General features: G+C 43.1%; 1 protein-coding gene across 3 annotated transcripts in view; it reads left to right on the forward strand.

The window, feature by feature from the left end:
* Nucleotides 1-268: 268 nt before the first annotated feature.
* Nucleotides 269-19229, forward strand: part of SLC10A2 (solute carrier family 10 member 2) — a 31422-nt gene continuing 12461 nt past the window's right edge. Inside the window, exons 1-5 of one of the 3 annotated variants that reach the window (XM_053304914.1) lie at nucleotides 269-390; nucleotides 8292-8418; nucleotides 9926-10122; nucleotides 15332-15435; nucleotides 18142-18260. In XM_053304914.1, the coding sequence (XP_053160889.1) occupies nucleotides 10090-10122; nucleotides 15332-15435; nucleotides 18142-18260 (256 nt within the window). In that variant the 5' untranslated portion in view covers nucleotides 269-390; nucleotides 8292-8418; nucleotides 9926-10089. Of the gene's footprint in view, nucleotides 391-8291; nucleotides 8419-9925; nucleotides 10123-14995; nucleotides 15436-18141; nucleotides 18261-19229 lie in introns of those variants that run through there. The other 2 variants (XM_053304915.1, XM_053304912.1) reach the window with 2 other exon arrangements.

Raw genomic sequence — 19229 nt, forward strand, 5'->3', positions numbered from 1 at the left:
AGCAGGCGCGTAACAATGATAGGGCAAGGGAAGACAGTTGTCTGGGGGCCCCACTGCCTGGAGGGGCACCCCAGAGGCACCTCATGTGACTCCCCATTGAACCCTGCCCAGCCCCATAGCCTCTCAGCCACTTGCCCTCTTCGCGGTCTCTCCAGCTTGTTCTGCTGGCCCGCAATGGAAGCAGCAGGCAAGCTGCAAAGAGCTCCTTTTCTCCCGCCTCTCAGCTGATCGGCGGGTGGGCGGGGCTTCCACGGAGGCCTCCGTGTAGGCCGCAGTGAAGCCTGAACTCGAGTAGGGCCCAAGCCAGCCAGGAAGGAGGAGGCAGCCAGAGCGTTCTCTGCAGCAGAAGACTCCTTGCTGCCCTGCTTAACCCAGACCAGCATTTGCCAGGTAGAGTGTGAACTCCTTTTTGTGGTTACCTTTCCCGCCCCCCCCCCATATATAGGGATCTGCTTGCCATAGGGCTTGGATATGGGGGGCGGGGGGGAGGGACCGAGAAGTCTCTGAATATTTATTTTGAAACAGCTTGGAAAATTTGCTGACTTAAAAAAAAACTATCTAAAAAGTCCTATAAGTGGCTTGTTTCATGGCAGAAAATTGCAAAAACTTCTGGAACAGTATTTTATTAATTTTATTTATTTATTCATTCATTCATTTATAAATGCACTTATGTTCAAGTTGTTTTGCAGCCCAGAAGGTCTGAGTGAGAACTGTGAAGCATGTGTGGTGCTTTTATTTTATTTTTCTTGTGTGTGAACTGCTCCCCAATAACTTGCAGGGACTTCAGGGTAAATCTGGCCAACGTGTGAATGCAGCACCTCCATTCCAGAGGAGATGTGTCTTAAAGGGCTTTAAAAGCCTCCTGTGAAAAACCTCCTGCAATCAAACTTGACTGAATTTGTTCAGAATTCTGAGAAAACAAACATAGGTTCACCCTGCATGGTTGAAAGTCTCCTTTGCTAATCTGCAGCGAGGGGCCCATTTTAATAATTCATCTTTCTAGTGTGTTCTAGGCATTAAAAGTAATACAAATGTATAGTACTCAATGTATATCACTATATATTGTGACGTGTGTGTGTGTGTGTGTATTCAGTGAAATGTATTTGCAGGCAGCATACTTATTTTGGAATATCAGACTTAAATCCTTGGGGGCCTGGGGTGTGCGGAGGCCCTGGACTTGGGGGGGGGGCCATTTTAAAATCTTGTCTCTGGGCCCACTCCAACCTTGCTACGCCCCTGGTTTTTAGGTCCTTAAAACATTCAGAGAAGGGGAAACTAATTTGATTAGGAAGCACATTCCAGAGTCCCGGAGCAACTCTAGAAAAAGCCCAGTTTCAAGTCTCCACCACCCGAGGAGAGCTGGTCTTGTGGTAGCAAGCATGACTTGTCCCCATAGCTAAGCAGGGTCTGCCCTGGTTGCATCTGAATGGGAGACTTGATGTGTGAGCACTGCAAGATATTCCCCTCAGGGGATGAAGCCGCTCTGGGAAGAGCAGAAGGTTTCAAGTTCCCTTCCTGGCTTCTCCAAGATAGGGCTGAGAGAGATTCCTGCCTGCAACCTTGGAGAAGCCACTGCCAGTCTGTGAAGACAATACTGAGCTAGATAGACCAAGGGTCTGACTCAGTATATGGCAGCTTCCTATGTTCCTAGCTGGAACCTCCTCTGGACCTCCTCAGATGATCTTAACAAGCGGTGGGGTTGATGAAAAAGTCACTCTCTTAAATACCTCCAACCCAAGCCGTTTAGGGTTTTATAGGTAATAACCAGCACTTTGTATTTTGCCCAAAAACTTATTAGCAGCCAGTGTAGTGCTTTTAAAATTGGTGTAATATGATCTCTTCAGGGTACACCAGAAACCAACCTGGCTGCTACATTCTGTACTAACTGCAGTTTCCAAACTGCGTACAAAGACAGCTCAGTGTAGAGAGCATTGTAGTAGTTGATTCTGGATGTTACCAGCATATGCACCACTGTTTTAAGGTCATTTATCTCCAGAAATGGACGTAGCTGGTGAATCAGCCAAAGCTGATAGAAAGCACTCCTGGCCACTGCCTCAACCCTGAGAAATCAGGGAGAGGTTTGGGTCCAGAAGTATTTACAGTCGCTGACCAGAAAAATATATACGTACATATACCAATGAGCCCTTTCTCACGACCAGTGGGAAAGGGCAAGAGGGTTAGCGGGGAGAAAGCGTCAAAAAGCTTACCTCCCCGCAGACGAGCAGGTCCTTCTCTCTGGGCAGGCGGACTGCCCACCCAGATGACTGCTGGCTGCTACCAGTTGCTCTGAAGATCCGGTTGCCAGACACTTCACACACACATTCCCCACCCCCCCACCCCCGCCAGAGCTCCAGTAATGTACCACGTGAGTGAACAAGTGCATTATGGGGATCCCCCCTTAGCCCAGTTTTGCACATACATGTGAATAGCTTCAGTAACAATAAACTAAACCCATGTATCTGTAACCCTTATGAAATCTAACTATACAGATACTTTGAATTCTAGTGGCAGCAAGACAAATGGATGCTGTGTAGTTATCTGGAGGCCATGAGGCCTTAGGAAGCAATGGTAAGCAACAACCAGGGACAGAGACATTTTCCACTCAAGGGAAGGCAACAGCAAAGCGGGGTGAAAGGAGGAGCCAGTCTCCTACACTGACTGTGTGTTTGCCTTTCATAAAGGACGGAACCCAGTGCTGCAAGTCAGATAGCCTAGGATTCTATCTAGACTACAATACAGGGGTGGGGAACCTTGGCCCTCCAGCTGTTGTTGAACGACAACTCCCTTCATCCCCAGCCACAATTGTGGCTGGGGATGGTGGGAGCTGTCATTCAAAAACAGTTGGAGGGCCAAGGTTCCTCACCCCTGCTATAGTAGATTGTACCTCTGTGCTTTCTGGCAGACAATAGATGATGAGACTGAACCTGGGACCTACAACATATGCTTAGCCACAGAACTATATGCCCTTGTTGCCTAAGAAAGCAATGTTCCCAAGCAGATGACTCAGTTCTCTTGCTCCCAGCATCATGCTCTATATAGGGCGGAGAGATGCTTGAGTCAGGGGGAGCGGCATAATATGGTGTGGGAAATCACACTTTATGTTGTTTGGGGGCCAGGAAAGTCTGTCTCATCTGGCTTTGCTTTAGACCAGGGCTGCTAACTTTGGCCCTCCTGCAGATGTTGGACTGCAACTCCAATAATCCCTGGCTATTGGTCACTGTGGCTGGGGATTATGGGAATTGAGCAGGCTTGCTTTAGACCTGATGAAATAGGGGTTAATGTGGATTTAATCTCAAGAATGACTGAGGGCAATTGATCCTCTCAAGAGCCTCACTGACATAGACCCTGAGAAACATGCTGAACTTGACAGTCTGACCAAGTTGGAGCATATCAAGCTGTGCCATCATTTTGCTTTTATCTCCGCCTCACCTTTCTACTTTTTGGTTCTTCAGTTATTTTTCTGTTTAAAGAGAATTAAATGAGAACTTTTCTGTTCCTTTTATGTTTAACCCACACACACACACACACCTCACTACCTCCAACTTCCCAGAATTAATTATTGCCATTGTGGAGAAAGATTTGAATGAATGAGAATTTGCTTTAATTGAATTGTGAGAGATTACACACAATTAGTTTCAGGCTACCTTGCAAAATAACAGAATCAAGGTCTTAACATCAAATTACAGCGTGTTTGGAGTACACAAAAAGCCACTATACAAGCCAATTTGTCAGGTAAAATATAGTGCATCAATAAGATCTAATTGGAGCTCGGGATTCAGATTAATTGGCTGCAGTACCTTGGAGCTAGTGTGATGGATTTATTTTAATTACCAATGCATCTTAAGCTGTTAACTGGTGTGTATGTGTGTGCATGTAGCTCTTAAATTGTAGAAGTAATTGAAATCATAGAAGTGAACTTTAAAAAGAGCAACTCCAAAAAGACAAACCAAATGTGATGATACCATCCACATTTCATATGAATGGGTATGTGCATCTGTCCTCGGTTTGTTTTAATTCAAATATGTGAAGTATCTGCTATTGGATTGGAGAAATATAATGGACCATCCTTTTAAATCTTTGTGTCTTTGGAAGATCCAGTTTTTCTCTGCTGCTTTCTGAAAATCATTTCTTCAGCATAGTAAAGGAAGGTCTAGTAGGGCATTCTGTCTATCTATATCCTCTCCATATCCTTCACATTATTATTATTATTATTATTATTATTATTATTAATACATGTATATCCCGCTCTTCCTCCAAGGAGCCCAGAGCGGTGTACTACATACTTGAATTTCTCTTTCACAACAAACCTGTGAAGTAGGTTAGTCTGAGAGAGAAGTGACTGGCCCTGAGTCACCCAGCTAGTATCATGGCTGAATGGGGATTTGAACTTGGGTCTCCCTGGTCCTAGTCCAGCACTCTAACCACTACACCACGCTGGCTCTCACATGTTATGTATAAGTACCAAAATATGATACATAAGTGAGCCATCTTTCTTCCTTCTGCTCTTCTGTTACCAGGTTTGCTTGGAAGTCTGGCAGTAACCACCCTTTGTGACTATGCTTAGCTCAAAGTGGAGGAAATTAGCTTCAAATGGGTGTAAACCAGTATACACCTCGATTAACCTAAAATTACTAGTGAAAGTTGAACTCAGCATGGATGCACTGGAAGGAGGCAAAAGAATATAGAAACATGCCTTGAAACCAAAGAGGTACTTTATTGAGGGGTAACAGGGGTACAGAATGAGAAAAGAGGATGATTAAAGCAAGGATTAAAGGTAAAGTGTGCCATCAAGTCAACTTCGACTCCTGGCATCCACAGAGCCCTGTGGTTTTCTTTGGTAGAATACAGGAAGGGTTTACCATTGCCTCCTCCACGCAGTCTGAGATGATGCCTTTCAGCATCTTCCTACATTGCTGCTGCCCAACATAATACCAGTGGGAATTCGAACTGGCAACCTTCTGCTTGTTAGTCATGCATTTCCCCAGTGCACCACTTAAGGTGGATTAGCACCTGGCAAATTAGCTGAGAAACAGTCTTCCCATAAGGAGGTTTGCAGACTCCCTAAAGATAGGTTAGGTTGCTCTTAACACACATTCACCATATCATAGCACTGAGGAAGAGGGGCAGAGGTCTAGGGTTACAGGTTTTTAGAGAAAGAGAAAAGCTGTTTTTCATAGCTACTTGCAATTAGGAGGGGGTCCCATGGGGTGCAAAGAAGGTGCAAGAGAAAGATGCCATTTTTAATAGTCAAATCCTGCTGGATACCTTACACAGAAGTACTACATAGTTTTTAATCTTATAGTAATTTCATAATAACCTTACAGTTTTTATGCTAATAGACAGACTATTGCTTTTATCTGCTTCTAATTACTTTTAATATCACCTGTTATATGCTCCTTTTACCTTGTGCTGGTCTGAGACTGTAATTATTCAAAGATTGATTAATTAATAGTCAAAATATGCATGAAGGCATGTATGGTGGGGAGTCAAGCATTCTGAGTACTTGTTTCATATACAGTGTGATTTTACTATCGGTCAGGCTACATCCTGAGTATTATCACTTGGGTGTTTCTTTCAAACAAAGGGTGCTCAAAGCGTGATCACTACTTGCCTACAAAAATGGGAGTGGGGAGATCTATCTCTGGCATTACACACCCCAAGCTGTTAAATGGAAGGGAGTAAAATATCCTTGAATCATCTTAACTGCTGAGGCTCCTTACAGGGGTAGAAGGAAAACTGCATTCCATCACCTTTTGTTTCCATTTCACATGCTAAGCAGCCTGCTCTGATTCTCTGCATATGCTCAGATGTTATCAGAGTGGCATATCCTTAGTACAATTACAGTCGTTCAGTGACCTGAAGGCACCAGGAAAGCCTAATCAGGACAGAAGAATGCAGCAGGCTATAGCTTCTCTTCCAAACAGGCAAAGAAAATGGCTATGTTTCTGATCTGGAGAAGCACTGAAGCACACAAAATGGCAATCCAGCAAGCCTGGTAACATTTCCATCCTATATTGAGTGCCCATATATCTCCCCCACTTGGAGAATGAACAAATTCCCTACTTTGCTCATTATAACAAGATTGTGGAAAGTAGAAACAATTCATTCAGGCTTCCTTCCTCAGTACTTCATCATAACTTGGGAAATGATTTCTAGCTAGCTAGCTAGCTAGCTAGCTATTTATATTTTCATACCTGCCCTTCTTTTGAAAAGCTCAGAGAAGCTTACATGAAGCTCTCAGTAGTTTCTCATCTAGGCAAGCATAATGTCAATACCCCTTTACAGCTTCAGATACCCTCAGGCTATTCACCGGCCCTCTCTATCTCAGCCTTTTTTAAAGCTTCTGGATGTGTGTATGAAGGGGTGTGTGTGTATCTTCTCTCTTCCGCCATGACCCAGCCCATGTTTATAGCCTCTGAGTGGTCAGTATGTACTCATTCTATGTCTGAAGCAGGGGCGTAGCAGGGTTGGAGTGGGCCCAGAGACAAGATTTTAAAATGCCCCCCCTCACTGAAGCTCAGCTCATGAAGTAAAGAAATCTTAAATGAGGCTGAATAGTGAAAATAGAATATCATCCTAAATTATTTTGTAAAAGGTTTTGCAAATTGTGGACGATGCAAGTCATTTAATGGTACTAAGAAAGACATGCTGTTCTGGTAGCTCCAGGTCTTAACACTCACATCAATTTCGGAGGATGAATACAACTGAAGGAAGCCCGGGCGAGTGCATGGCTGGGGGAATCAATCATGTGACTTGCCTCTGGGCCCCCCCCCCAAGGCAGTGGGCCCCCAGACAACTGTCTCCCCTTGCCCTATTATAGTTACGCCCCTGGTCTGAAGATAATGTTCTGGGGTCAGAACTGTGTTAAAGAGCTGTCCAGCTTCTATGCATTAGAGACCAGTAGGTAGGTGTCCTTTTCAGCAACAACAGATAAGGAGAAAACACAGATATGATCAGGAGTATGTAAACAGATGTGTGTATATGAAAAGCTCACATAATAGCCCTTTTCAGACAAAATGTAGGGTGCAATAGCACTCATCTGTGGTGGGGAGTGAATCACAACAGGAGGCTTGCTGCAAGTCTATGTAAATTCACTTTAAAATGTGCTTAGAGCCAGTGCCAAGTTCATGGTGCCCTTTGGCCAAGTGTGTTGGTGAACCCCTGTGGCAGTAATGGGACAACTGTGCTAGCAGCTGCCATTTTACAACCTATAATGCAATGCCTGTGCCCCCACTGTTCCATTGCTGAATTATAAAAAAGGAAGACGATGTAAAAGGAAGATGATGGCTGCCAGTGCAGCTGCTGAAAGCGCTCTGAGCCACTGCTGCCCTGAGGGTTTGGGAGAAGTTGACCTCAGCAGTAGTAACTTAAGCACTTCTTGGCGGTCATACTGGCAGCCACCATATTTTTTTCACAAGTACCTCAAGCATCACTTATGGGTCTTTGCATGGGCCTGGGCGCTCAGCTAATCCTGAACTGGCCCACCCTTAACACTGACCTTGACACACACAATTGTACACACACAGTTATTTCTCCACACAGTTGGGAATCCTGAAAATGGAGGGTTATTGTATGAACTGTATGACTGTATGAAGAAAACCCTACTTCAAATATACGCTCAGAGGTTGGGGCCCATCGCTTCATCCCCAGACCATGCATGTATATTCTACTATGCATGTTAACAGAATAGGGTTATAGCTATTTGTAAAGCACATTAGCAATGTATTTATACCAGTGCAATCTCTGCCTCTTCCCAGAAGCACTTTGTATTCCAATGCCTCTGACATTCACAATCATCCATGCTGTAGGTGACAGGAGAATAATCTTAGGGACAAACTGCTAGTTGTTACCTCATTAGAACTGATGGTCTTAACTTTTCTTTCAAAAATAGCAGCTGTGGGGGGGGGGTCCATAATGGATTGGGACCATGGTGGGGGCAAAGAGTTACGTTTCCTCACTACAATGTTAATTTGGATTTTCCCTGCCCCCCACACCTGCTTGTCAAAGAAACTTGTCAATGCTAAAAATGGGCTTAAAGTTACATGTAGTTTGCCCTAGAGTATCCTCAGACAGATTGACAAATGACACTGCCTTTTACTCTCCAAAGTGTCACTTCCGGTGGTTGGAATGTTATTTGCAACTTACTTCAACAGCCAAAAAGCACAATTGGTTTGAACAGCACTTAGCTAACTATGATACACACCCTATCAATGGTGCTTGCAGTTGTTGGTAGATGCCCCACGCCTTGAGGACATTTTATGATGACACTGCTTAAAATCATGTCTCAACAGGGAGGGGAAACCAGGCCAGTGCCACAAGCCAGATGTCTTGAGAAGTGTACGTGGGAAATATAGCACTTAGAAGCAAATCGGAACCTTTGGGGTTAAAGTAACACTTTGGCTTGTATACTGTGTGCAGGTGAGAAAGTTGTTTACAGCAGAGTATAAAAGATGGATGGCCTGCCAGATTGGAGGCGGCCACACCCAAAAGCTTTTGCCAGGGGCATAGCTAGGGGAGAGGGGGCCCATGTTCATCCCTCTCTCTGGAGGCCCCCCCAGAGGGAGGGAGATAATGAAGAAAATAGGAAGGGGTGGAGCTGGAGGGCCCTCAGGAGCGGGGGGCCCGTGTTCTTTGAACCCTTTTGCTCAATTATAGCTACGCCCCTGGCTTTTGCTAGCAATGAAATAAAGTTTTGTTTGAAACTTTGATACTGGTGTCCGGTGAATATACCTAACCAAGAGACATGCGAAATACAGGGAGTAAATCTCTCTTCTAACACTATATATTGCTTGAGCTTCAAGAGGAAAGAAATTGCACCATGAAATATACTAGAAAGCAATGACTGTACTTTCCTACATTTTCTAATAAATTTATATTTGACTTTGTTCAGAATTACCTTCAAAAATTAACACTCAGTGTTATTCTCAAAAACATACAAAAATGGAATCTAAAAGACAAGAGCAAGAGAGCATTCATTTCAGCTCTGAAGAAAAGGGCTGAATTTGGTTGGATGGGCCCAGATTAATCTTCCCTATAAAGTAAAAGTGTAACTTTTCAAGCAAAGGTTGGGTTAATCTGCATAGTCTGTTATATACCAAAGTCCAAGGCCAATACATGTTAGGGAAAGTACTCTAATCCAATAAAATGATTTGAAAAAGTTTACAGTTATGATATGAATCATATTTCTTTGCACCCTACAGTTGTTGAACCAATAAGGTTTGGTGTCATTTTAGCAATTCAGTTGCCAAAAGGCCAAAAATATCTGGTAATTAATAATATCTGTGTCATAGCAGGTTATAATTGTTGGGCATAAATGTAGCAAACCTTGGGAAATCTGGACTGGCCATACATGTCTTGTTCTGTTGATATGATAAGATCAACTCTATTCAGTTAGCTAGAACATGGTCAAAGACTAAGCATGTTTCAGACATGATTTAGTGCAATAGTCACAAGCCTCAAGCTTGCATATGAGAGAAGGAAACTTTCTGCTTCAAGTCCTGGTTAAAAATAAATGGAGATTTGTCACAGGAACATAGGAAGCTGCCATATACGAAGTCAGGTCATTGGTCCATCTAGCTAAGTATTGCTTACACAGTCTGGATGCAGTGGCTTCTCCAAGGTTATAAGCAGGAGTCTCTCTCAGCCCTATCTTATGCCAGGGAGGGAATCTGGAACCTTCTGCATGCAAGCATGCAGATGCTCTTCCCAGAGCAACCCTATCCCCTAAGGGGAATTACTTACAGAACTCACATGTAGTCTCCTATTCAATTACAAACCAGGCAGACCTTGCTTAGCAAAGGGGACAATTCATGCTTGCTACCACAAGCATGTCCCTGTCATGATGTCATGACTCAGCAAATCCCAGAATGTTAGCTTCCTGGAAGAAGACAAGTCATAAACTGCCAATCTATGTATTCTCCTAAAGGCCTCAGCATTTTCAAGGAGGAGGATGCTACCTTGTGCTGTACCAACTTCCTTTCAGAAGAGAGAACAAGAGGATTGACTATTCTTGAAGTGATCCTAACCAGTAAAGAAGACTTGGTTAATGAAGTTGAAGTACTGAGGACTTTGCGGGAAAGCGACCATACAATGTTGAAATTCTTGTCTTACAGAGAGCTAAAGGTGAGTGTGGTCAGACCTTTGTCTTTGGTTTCAGTGAAGCTGTTTTTAATAAATTCAGAGAACCTCTAGGTTGAATTCCATGGTTAGATAAACTAATGAGGTAGGAACTCAAGATGGGCAGCAGTTCCTGAAGAAGTTACTAAAAGCCACAAACAATTCCAGTAAGAAAAATTGGTGACATTTTTAAAAAAAATCCAGTGTGGCTATATGAAAAGCACACTGATGAGCTCAAAATGAAATTCAACAAATAGAAGGAAGGACAGGTCATCGAGCATGAGTACCCCTGCCTTGGGCAACTCAGAAAAGCTAGCTCAGAACAAGTTTGCTTATCGTTTTGGTGAACAAAAAAGATACTAATAGCAAAAAAGAAGAAGAAAAGGAAAAGGGAAGAAATTGTAGACTCATTGCATTTGAAGGATGTCGAAATGTCAATGCATGCCATGCAACTTCAACAAAGCAGCATGAATGGTAAGGAGTCAGGACTGCCGTTCAAAATTGATAAGGAGTTTGTAGGACATACTTCTCTAACTTAAATTGGTTCACATCTTCAGGACCAGATGAACTGCAACCTGGGATACTAAAATAAGTTGCTAATGCCCTATCATCTCTGAGAAATCCTGGATAATGGTTAAGATACCACAAGACTGGACATGGACATAAATTATCCCAGTCTTCAGAAGGACAGAAAACGACAATCCAGGAAACTACAGACCCATCAGTCTGACTGTGTCAGTCAATAGCTCTACCTCATTTGCCATAGACAGGCAAATGTACTGATCACAGCTAGATAGCAAGGCTGTGCAAAGCAGCCCTGCTTTCATTCAGGAACTACGCCACCTTGCTTTGGCTTTCAGAAATTTTGGGCCCTTCCCTGCCATGCTACTCTCCCTCAAGTCCTGTAGGGCGCAGGCTAGAGGCAAGCTGGCACTGTTTTTGTTTTTATCCAAGCGCAGCAAGGTAGGAATTATTCTGCGTCAAAAATGAGTTACAGAAGCCGTTGTTTTTACTTCTTCTCCTGCAGTCCTGGAAATGGCATAGGGTCTCCTGGAAATTGTATTCTTTTCTGAAACTGCAGCAACACCCACAGGCCTGTAAAAGATTACAGCTCCCAGAAACTCTTTCCCAGGATTGCAGTGGCTTGACTACTGTAATGTACTCTACGTGGGGCTGCCTTTGTACATAGTCGGGAACAGAATGTGGCAGCCAGACTACTGTCTGAGACAACTCAACGGGACCATATAACACTAATTTTAAAAGAACTGTACTGGCTGCCAATATGTTTCTGAGCGAAATACAACGTGCTAGTTATAAAGCCCTTAATGGCTTGGGTCCAAGCTACTTAAGACAGCGCCTTCCTTGTCATGAACCCTGCCACCTATTAAAATCATCTGGGGAGATCTGGTTACTGTTGCCACCTGCTTGTCTGGTAGCGACTCAGGACTGGGTCTTCTCTGTGGCTGACACAGGGCTTTGGAATACGCTCCCTGTCAAAATAAGTGCTTCTCCACCTTTGATTGCTTTAAAAAAAGACCCTCAATACACACCAGTTTTGTCAGACTTTTAAATGTTTATTCTGGGGAAATAATAATAATTAATAATTTAAAAATAATTTAATTGTTTTTATTCTATTTTATATTGTGTTTTGGATCGCGTACACTGCATACACATATCAGGTGGCATATAAATATGATAAATAAATAAATAAATGGAGGGTGGGGGAGAAAGCACTTCTAGGATCATTTTAAAATAATGGCATGGATGTCACTGCTACCTCACTGCACACAGATAAAAATAGAGTCAGCCTGTCCCCTGCCCATGCCTGGTAAGTACCTGCAGGAGTTAGAGAGGGTGATAAGATGGCAGAGAGAAGCCAAAGTGGCCATGCTTGCTTCAGTTTGGAACGAATCAGCAGTCAATCAATTCTGTTTGAAACTAAAGTTTGAATAACCAAACTGGGTTGAACCTCTTCCAAATCGACTTGGCCACCAAAGCTTTGCAAAGCCTTACTACATAGGAATGGGTTGTAATGTTGTGCCAAGGCACAACTGTGAGTGCCATCAGGAAAGTCACATTGACCGCACAAGAATGCATTGGCTCATAATACCTCTCTAGTAGGAAATATCAGAAAAAGCTATCTGAGCAGTAAATGAATCACAAGTGATAGTTTCCAAAACTTTGGCATGGTTGTGCTCCATTATCAGAAGCTAATTCCATGAATTCAAGGAGGGAACCTTTCATGCAAGAAGTCCTTGTGTGAGCAGAAGGGGTCCTTGTGTGAGTGCAACTGACTTTTCACTCACAGAAAGAGCTTCCAGTGATCAAATATCACTGCATCCAAGGTCTGGATACAACCCAGAATCTTTATGAATGTATTTGTCTTCCAATGAGACCATCATTTCAAAGAACAACTCTATAGGCATAAATAAACACAAATGTTTTTTCAGAAGTCCTCCAATATCATTATATGATGGAACACTATACACAGTGTCCCATCATCGAATTCCTAGATGGTCTCAAAGGCAAAATACTTTGCAGTTTCGCATGTTTTTCACCTGACACCAGCATTTCCCAACCAGTGTGCCACATTTACTTGCTAGAAGCAGGGAGTTTAAACTCCTCTCATTTGGACCTGACTCACTCCTTTATGCACCAGAAGGGAAGTAAGGACCAATGAGTTCCTCCCTTTTGTACCAGGAGAATGTGAGGCTGAAGGAGAAGGAATAATAAATGGCACAACTTTGCCACTGCTACCAAATTTTTAAAAAAAGTGTTGGGTTGTGTTTTGTTTTGTTTTAAAAGTTTAGTGTGCCTCAGAATGAATAATAATGGGATATACATAATTATCCTATGTGGAACAAGATATTGACCTTTTCTTTGAGAGCTATTACCAATTTTTTTCAGGTAGTCAAGAAGATTATCATTATTTTCAGCACATTATCCTTTGCCTTTATGCAACTCAGAAAAATAATATAGTATTCCAGATAAGATAATTACAACAATAAACAACAGACAAAGACACACACGTGTAGTGTTTCTGGTTAACTTTGTTCCAGGCCAGCTCTTGAATGGTGCTTTAATTAATTGAATGGTACTTTAGTCCTGGACTGGAGGTGAAGCTGACAAACAACCAGCAGCAAGAGCATCAAAAGCAGTCTGCACTTGTCTTTCTCGAAATAATATCTATTTCATTAAACGATTAATATTCTTGATTCTACTCCACTGCCCAGTCCTTGTGTGCCGCAACATTTTTCCTCAGGATTCTACAACATAATGTTTTTTAAAAATGGGAAATGAAGAAACTGTTTCAGATCAAAAATTTAGTGTAAGACAAGGAGACAGAGACAACATGTCATCATGTTTGTAAACTGGAACTATTAGGTTGAGGGAGTACAACAGCACTGACACTGAGAGGTTTCGTAGATAACATGAAATTGACTGACTAAAAAATGAAGCATAGAAAATAGATCGGTACAAGTTGAAGCAGCAGCAAAATGTTGCCGTAGATGTTCATAACCTAGTGCTTGGATTCAGGGCTCAAGCCAGCCTGGAATGTGAGACTTGTAGTGCAGTTTGGAACTCATGGGAAAGAAGGAATACGTTTGAGGGCTAGGAAGAAAAAAAATACACCTTTACTTCTTTCTTTCTCTCAAGTAGATACATATGATACAAATGAGGCCTACAACAAAATGTTGCATTTCCCCAACCCTAGAACCACCTCTGGGATACCATAAGCTGTTAAAAACTCAAGCAGGCCAATTTGTCACACTTCATTTTTTGTTATATTTTCCCTGACATCTTCAGGATTCCATGACTTCATGAGCCACTGAGGTGGACGGGGGGAAGGGCCTTTACTTTTTCTTTTAATTCCCTGCTAACTGGGCAAAGAGGCACCTTTTACCGTGGTGATTCTCTTTATTTAGCAGGGGGAGAGTAACTGGCCCTATCCACCCCCAGCACAGTACTTCCAGTGACTGTTGCTGGTGTGTGTCTTATGTTTCTTTTTAGAATGTGAGCCCTTTGGGGACAGGGAGCCATCTTATTTGTTATTTCTCTTTGTAAACCGCCCTGAGCCATTTTTGGAAGGGCGGTATAGAAATCGAATTATTATTATTATTATTATTATTATTATTATTATTTTACAGATTTTCTTAATTCTGCCTACTTGTGAGATCCTCTAAATATAAAGAGGATCACTTTATTCCACTACTTCATTCCCCATACAAAAAATGTCCCTGGGTGGTTCACAATATAAAACCATTTAATTAAAACAATTTTAAAATACAATAAAAACTCTAAAACCGAAGCTTTGACACTATAGGCTCCCAACCATCTGTGTTTGTTATTAGAAGCAGCAAGTGAAGCATTCTCCCGGCCCTAATTCCCACCTTGCTAGGAGAGGGGTTCCAGTGTGCCAATTCACTCCAACTCTCCCAAGTTTTCTGTTTGCTTTATTTATGGTTTTTCAACTGCCTGTGCCTCCTGGAAACTACTGAACATGCCTGGTCCTTACTGGGCTGTTTGGGGGTTTAGTTTTGGAGTTTGTTTTTTGGTCTTTTATTCCTGACCAAGAAATTCTTGCAATTCTCATTTTAATGTATTATCCATTATTTACTTGTAGCTCATATGTTTAAAAATTAATTTGGTGTGAAATCTCACCTCTGCTTGAGAATAAATGATTGATTCCAAGAGTGTGTATACATTTGTTCAGTGGAATTTATGACTCAGCACCATGCTCAACTCTAACCCATGACAGCCACCAAGTTCAAGTGTTATCTTGCTCTTTATTGCCCCTTGTCATTTAAAATGAGATACTAGAAAGACACACACCGTATACTGAACTAAAGAGCTTGGCAGAGTGTGCTTCACCTTCAAAATGGAGGGCCACCTTTCAGAAACATCTAATATTTTGACTTCAGAATTTTTGACAGTACAGCGAACTCTGAATTTTTCTTATTGTTCCGTAAATGCCACTGTGTGTAGTGGCACATCCTGTGTGCTGCCAGAAGATGATTTTAACAAAACTTTGAATGTAATTTTAAGTACTGTTCTAACACTCATGTTGGCACTGGTGATGTTCTCCATGGGCTGCAATGTGGAGCTCAAGAAATTTTTGGGACACATTAGAAGACCATGGGGCATACTGGTGGGATTCCTCTGCCAGTTTGGGATTATGCCTCTCACTGGCTTTGTGCTGTCAATTGCTTTCAAGGCGCTTCCTATACAAGCTGTTGCAGTGATCATCATGGGATGTTGTCCTGGTGGAACAGCTTCCAATATTTTAGCCTACTGGGTAGATGGTGACATGGACCTAAGGTAAGTGAAATCTGCTTTCAGCAGAGTTTGTGCCATATTTTTAATGTTGAGGTAACTGGAAGAAAAATCACGGGTTGGGGCTGTTGCTTAGTGATGAAGCATTAGCGCACAGAAGGTCTCAAGTTCAGTCCCCAGCATTTCCAAGTAGGGCTGTGAAAAATTGCTGCCTGAAGCCAGTCACCACCCATCAAACAATACTGAGCTAGATGGACCAATGGTCTGTCTAAGTAGATAGTAGCTTCCTGTGTTCTAATGACCATCTACCCCACTTGGACATCCCTCTGGACAGGTCTTTTGTAGGAGTGTGCATGGACCATTTGCTGCTGTTTGGTCCAAATTCGAACCAAATCTAGACCAAACCGTGGGTCTCCGAACTGGTTTGCTTGAACACACTGGCAGGGCTGGTCAGGTCAACAAACCAGCTTGAACCAATTTGAAGTGTTTTGCAATCACACTGCTCAAACTGATCCGATTCACAGTGACCGGTTCATGATCGAACTGGTTCTGCACATCTCTAGTCTGTTATCTTGGTTTCATTGAACAGCAGAGCACAGTGCTGTATTTCAAATTGCTTTTGAACTTCCCATAAGGGTAGCTGCTATTTGAGAAGCATGTTCAAAGCTTGGATGCATGGAGCTACTTAATAAGTTATCTGGTCGTTGATAATCAAATAATTATGAATTCATCATTTTGGCAGGCAATATCTTTTCAGGCTGCTGTTCTCTGCACATGTACAAAGATGTTATCCTTCACAATACTGTCTGCACACTGTGTTTATCTACTGCCAGCTTCATTGTATTATATTGGTCCAAACTTGCATAGCTATTTTCTGAGACAAAGTCACGAGAATATAAATCAAAGGTGTGGTGGCATCTGCCACTACCTTAAGGCCAACCTTGATTAGACAGTGGGAGATCCCTAATCAGATCTCCTAGTTTGGTGTGTTTAGTCCAAAGCATTTAGTTGGAAACAAATAAAAATGAGAATGATACCAGATAACAGGATCTTTAAACCTTCCACCCCACACACCATTTCCCCTAATCTAAGTACTCCCAAAGTTGATATTTGCCATGCAGGAGAGAACTTATTGATGGCTATATGTTTTTGAGGCAAAAAGCAGATATGAGGAGCTAATTTAGCTCAGGAAAATAACACAGTGGAAAGGGTTAAACACTCCTCTCCCAGTCTGCTTCAGGACTTCCTGAAGCTAATTTGAATTGAAGAGAAATAGTGCAGATCTGACAACAAATTTTCCAACATCTTGTCTATGCCCCAAGATAACATTAGTTAAATTCCTAGAGGTGATCAATGGCGATTAGCCATCAAGAAGTACGTTAAATCTCCATCAGAGGCAACACACCTCTAAACACCAGAGTTTAGAGACAGTGCAAAGTTATCATCTCTACAGCCTGCTTGTGAGCTTCCAGAGGCATCTGGCTGGTGGCTGCTGCTGGAAACAGAATGCAGGATTAGATGTACCTCTGAATACATCCTACGGACCCACTCTAATGCACACTAATTATGATTTGTTATCCTTTCTGATTTTGCAGTTGTCTTATCCCACCTGTGCTGAGCTGTCAAATAGCTTTTGAAGCTCTCTGCTCACCAGTGCCTAGGGGATTGCCTGAACATGGGCTTCCACAAAGTGATGCATTTGCAGTCACATATGGCATCATGCCTGCAGTAGTTTGCTGAAAGTGGCCTTCTGTATCCCACACACCAACTATATACTCTTTTCCAAGGCATATGTTTTCCTGCATTACAGAAACCGTTAAAAATAGTAATATGTGGTTCCAACATTAACTGAGGACAGGAGTACGTTCCTTTTTTTGCCCGTCTGGCAAGTACTTAATGGGCCTATTTTGAAAAGATGTGCTTTAAGCACATTATTGTCATTTCAACTATTAATTATATTCTACTGTGTCTTGGCTGCATGGGGGTGGTTCTGAGTATAAACAAATAGATAGATAGATAGATTGATTGATTTGCTGGCTCTAGACCAGGGGCATAGCAAGGTGCAGTGGGCTCTAGGGAGAAAAGGGAAGATGAGACCCTGTCTGCCCCCGGTGTGTACACATGTGTACCGCCAAGAGCTACACAGCTCTTACTGGTGGCATGGCAGAAATCCCACTTAGAGAGCCCTCTTCATAGCCTGGGTTTGGGGCAAGAGGGCACCCCAAAAGTGGCCTAAATGCTTGTGTGCCTATGCCGCGGCTTCATGCATGACCTACACACAAGTAGCCTCCCGACCAGCATTGGGAGGCTCCCCATAATGCACCATGTACTCGCACAGTGCATTATGGGAGTTCCCTGCTACCAGCAGCAGCTGGCAAACGTCTGGGCAGCCGATCTGGCCATCCAGCAATGTGGACGGGATTGTCTCCGTGGAAGGTAAACTTTGCACGGCTTCTTCCCCTTGCCCTGCCTGAGCCCACTCTCCAGTCATGAGCATGGACTCATAGTCTCTGGGAGTTATTTCATTTGCTAGAGACTTCTTCTGCCCTTGCTATAGTGTGAGTGGTACTACTGAGAACGTGATATGGCAAGACCCAATTAGTCATAGACCCACTTTGTGTGACATTCCACCACAGGTCCATGGAAGCAACATAAGCCTCTGCTATCTGCAGTCTATAACTATGGATTTGCCAATAAAATATATAGTCATTAGTATGATATGAAATGTAACCCTAACCAATTCCTTTGCAGCGTCAGTATGACAACATGTTCAACCCTCCTGGCCATGGGGATGATGCCACTTTGCCTCCTTGTTTATACCAGAATTTGGACAGACTATGACTCCATTTTAATCCCCTATGACAGCATTGGTAAGTCACGTTTTTCCTCTACTGGTGATAACCATTTTGGCCATTTGTCCACAATACCAATGAGCTATTAAGCTGCCTTATATCATTATACATCTATGGTTCTTGTTTGGGAGCCTGGTAGTGAGCATGCTTGCTACTTCACTTCTTCCCATTCCCTCAGTCCAGATGTGTAAACTGTGTCAGCCTACAGAGGCTTCTAGACCACACAGCAAATAGAAGATGGTGTGGCATTTTGGTGGGACAGGCCTCCCATAGTCAGCAGTATGGACATCAGGAAAAGATGTCCATCCCTGAACTCCTACATCTTTTCCTCCATTAGCCCCAGCCAAGCAGTGTTCCTAGGCAGATCACAGCCCCACTTGAAAGCCCCCAGACACTTAGAAGGCCCCCACCGTCTGCACCCGGGCAAGCCTCGCAGTACCCAGGGCCTGCAGCACACCAACCAAGTTCTTGGTTCAGTCCTAAAGGGTCATGTGGGATGCTGCGGTGATCAAGGCACTTCACCAGAAATGCACGCAACGCAATGCTTCAGACTGCACTATGCCAATGTTCTTAGCTCCACTCTCAAGCCCATCCACAACACCATGGTAGCTGCATCACTTCATCAGAAATGCTCAGAGCATTTTGAGACTCCAGTCTGCCCTGGTTCTTAGTTCTGCCCTCAAGGCCCATCTGTCACGCCGCAGTGGCCACATTGGTTAATCAAAAACACATATAGCATTTCAACTGCAGTACTCCACGGGTCTTCGTTCTGCCCTCAAGTCCCATTCATGACCCGACGGTGGCAGTGGTGGATTAACGGAGAGGCAGAGTAGGCATTTGCCTATGGTGGCAAAATTTGAGGAGCAGCGAATTTTGCCCCTCCTCGAATTTTGTCGCCCCTCTCTGTGGGCGGCGGTGGCTGCAGCAAGGGTGGAGGGGGTGAGGATAAAGTCCCCCCCCCTTTTACCTTAATTTTAAAAAGGCAAA

Source organism: Hemicordylus capensis, chromosome 3 (genome assembly GCF_027244095.1).
Source record: "Hemicordylus capensis ecotype Gifberg chromosome 3, rHemCap1.1.pri, whole genome shotgun sequence".
In the NCBI taxonomy this organism is placed as follows: domain Eukaryota; kingdom Metazoa; phylum Chordata; class Lepidosauria; order Squamata; family Cordylidae; genus Hemicordylus; species Hemicordylus capensis.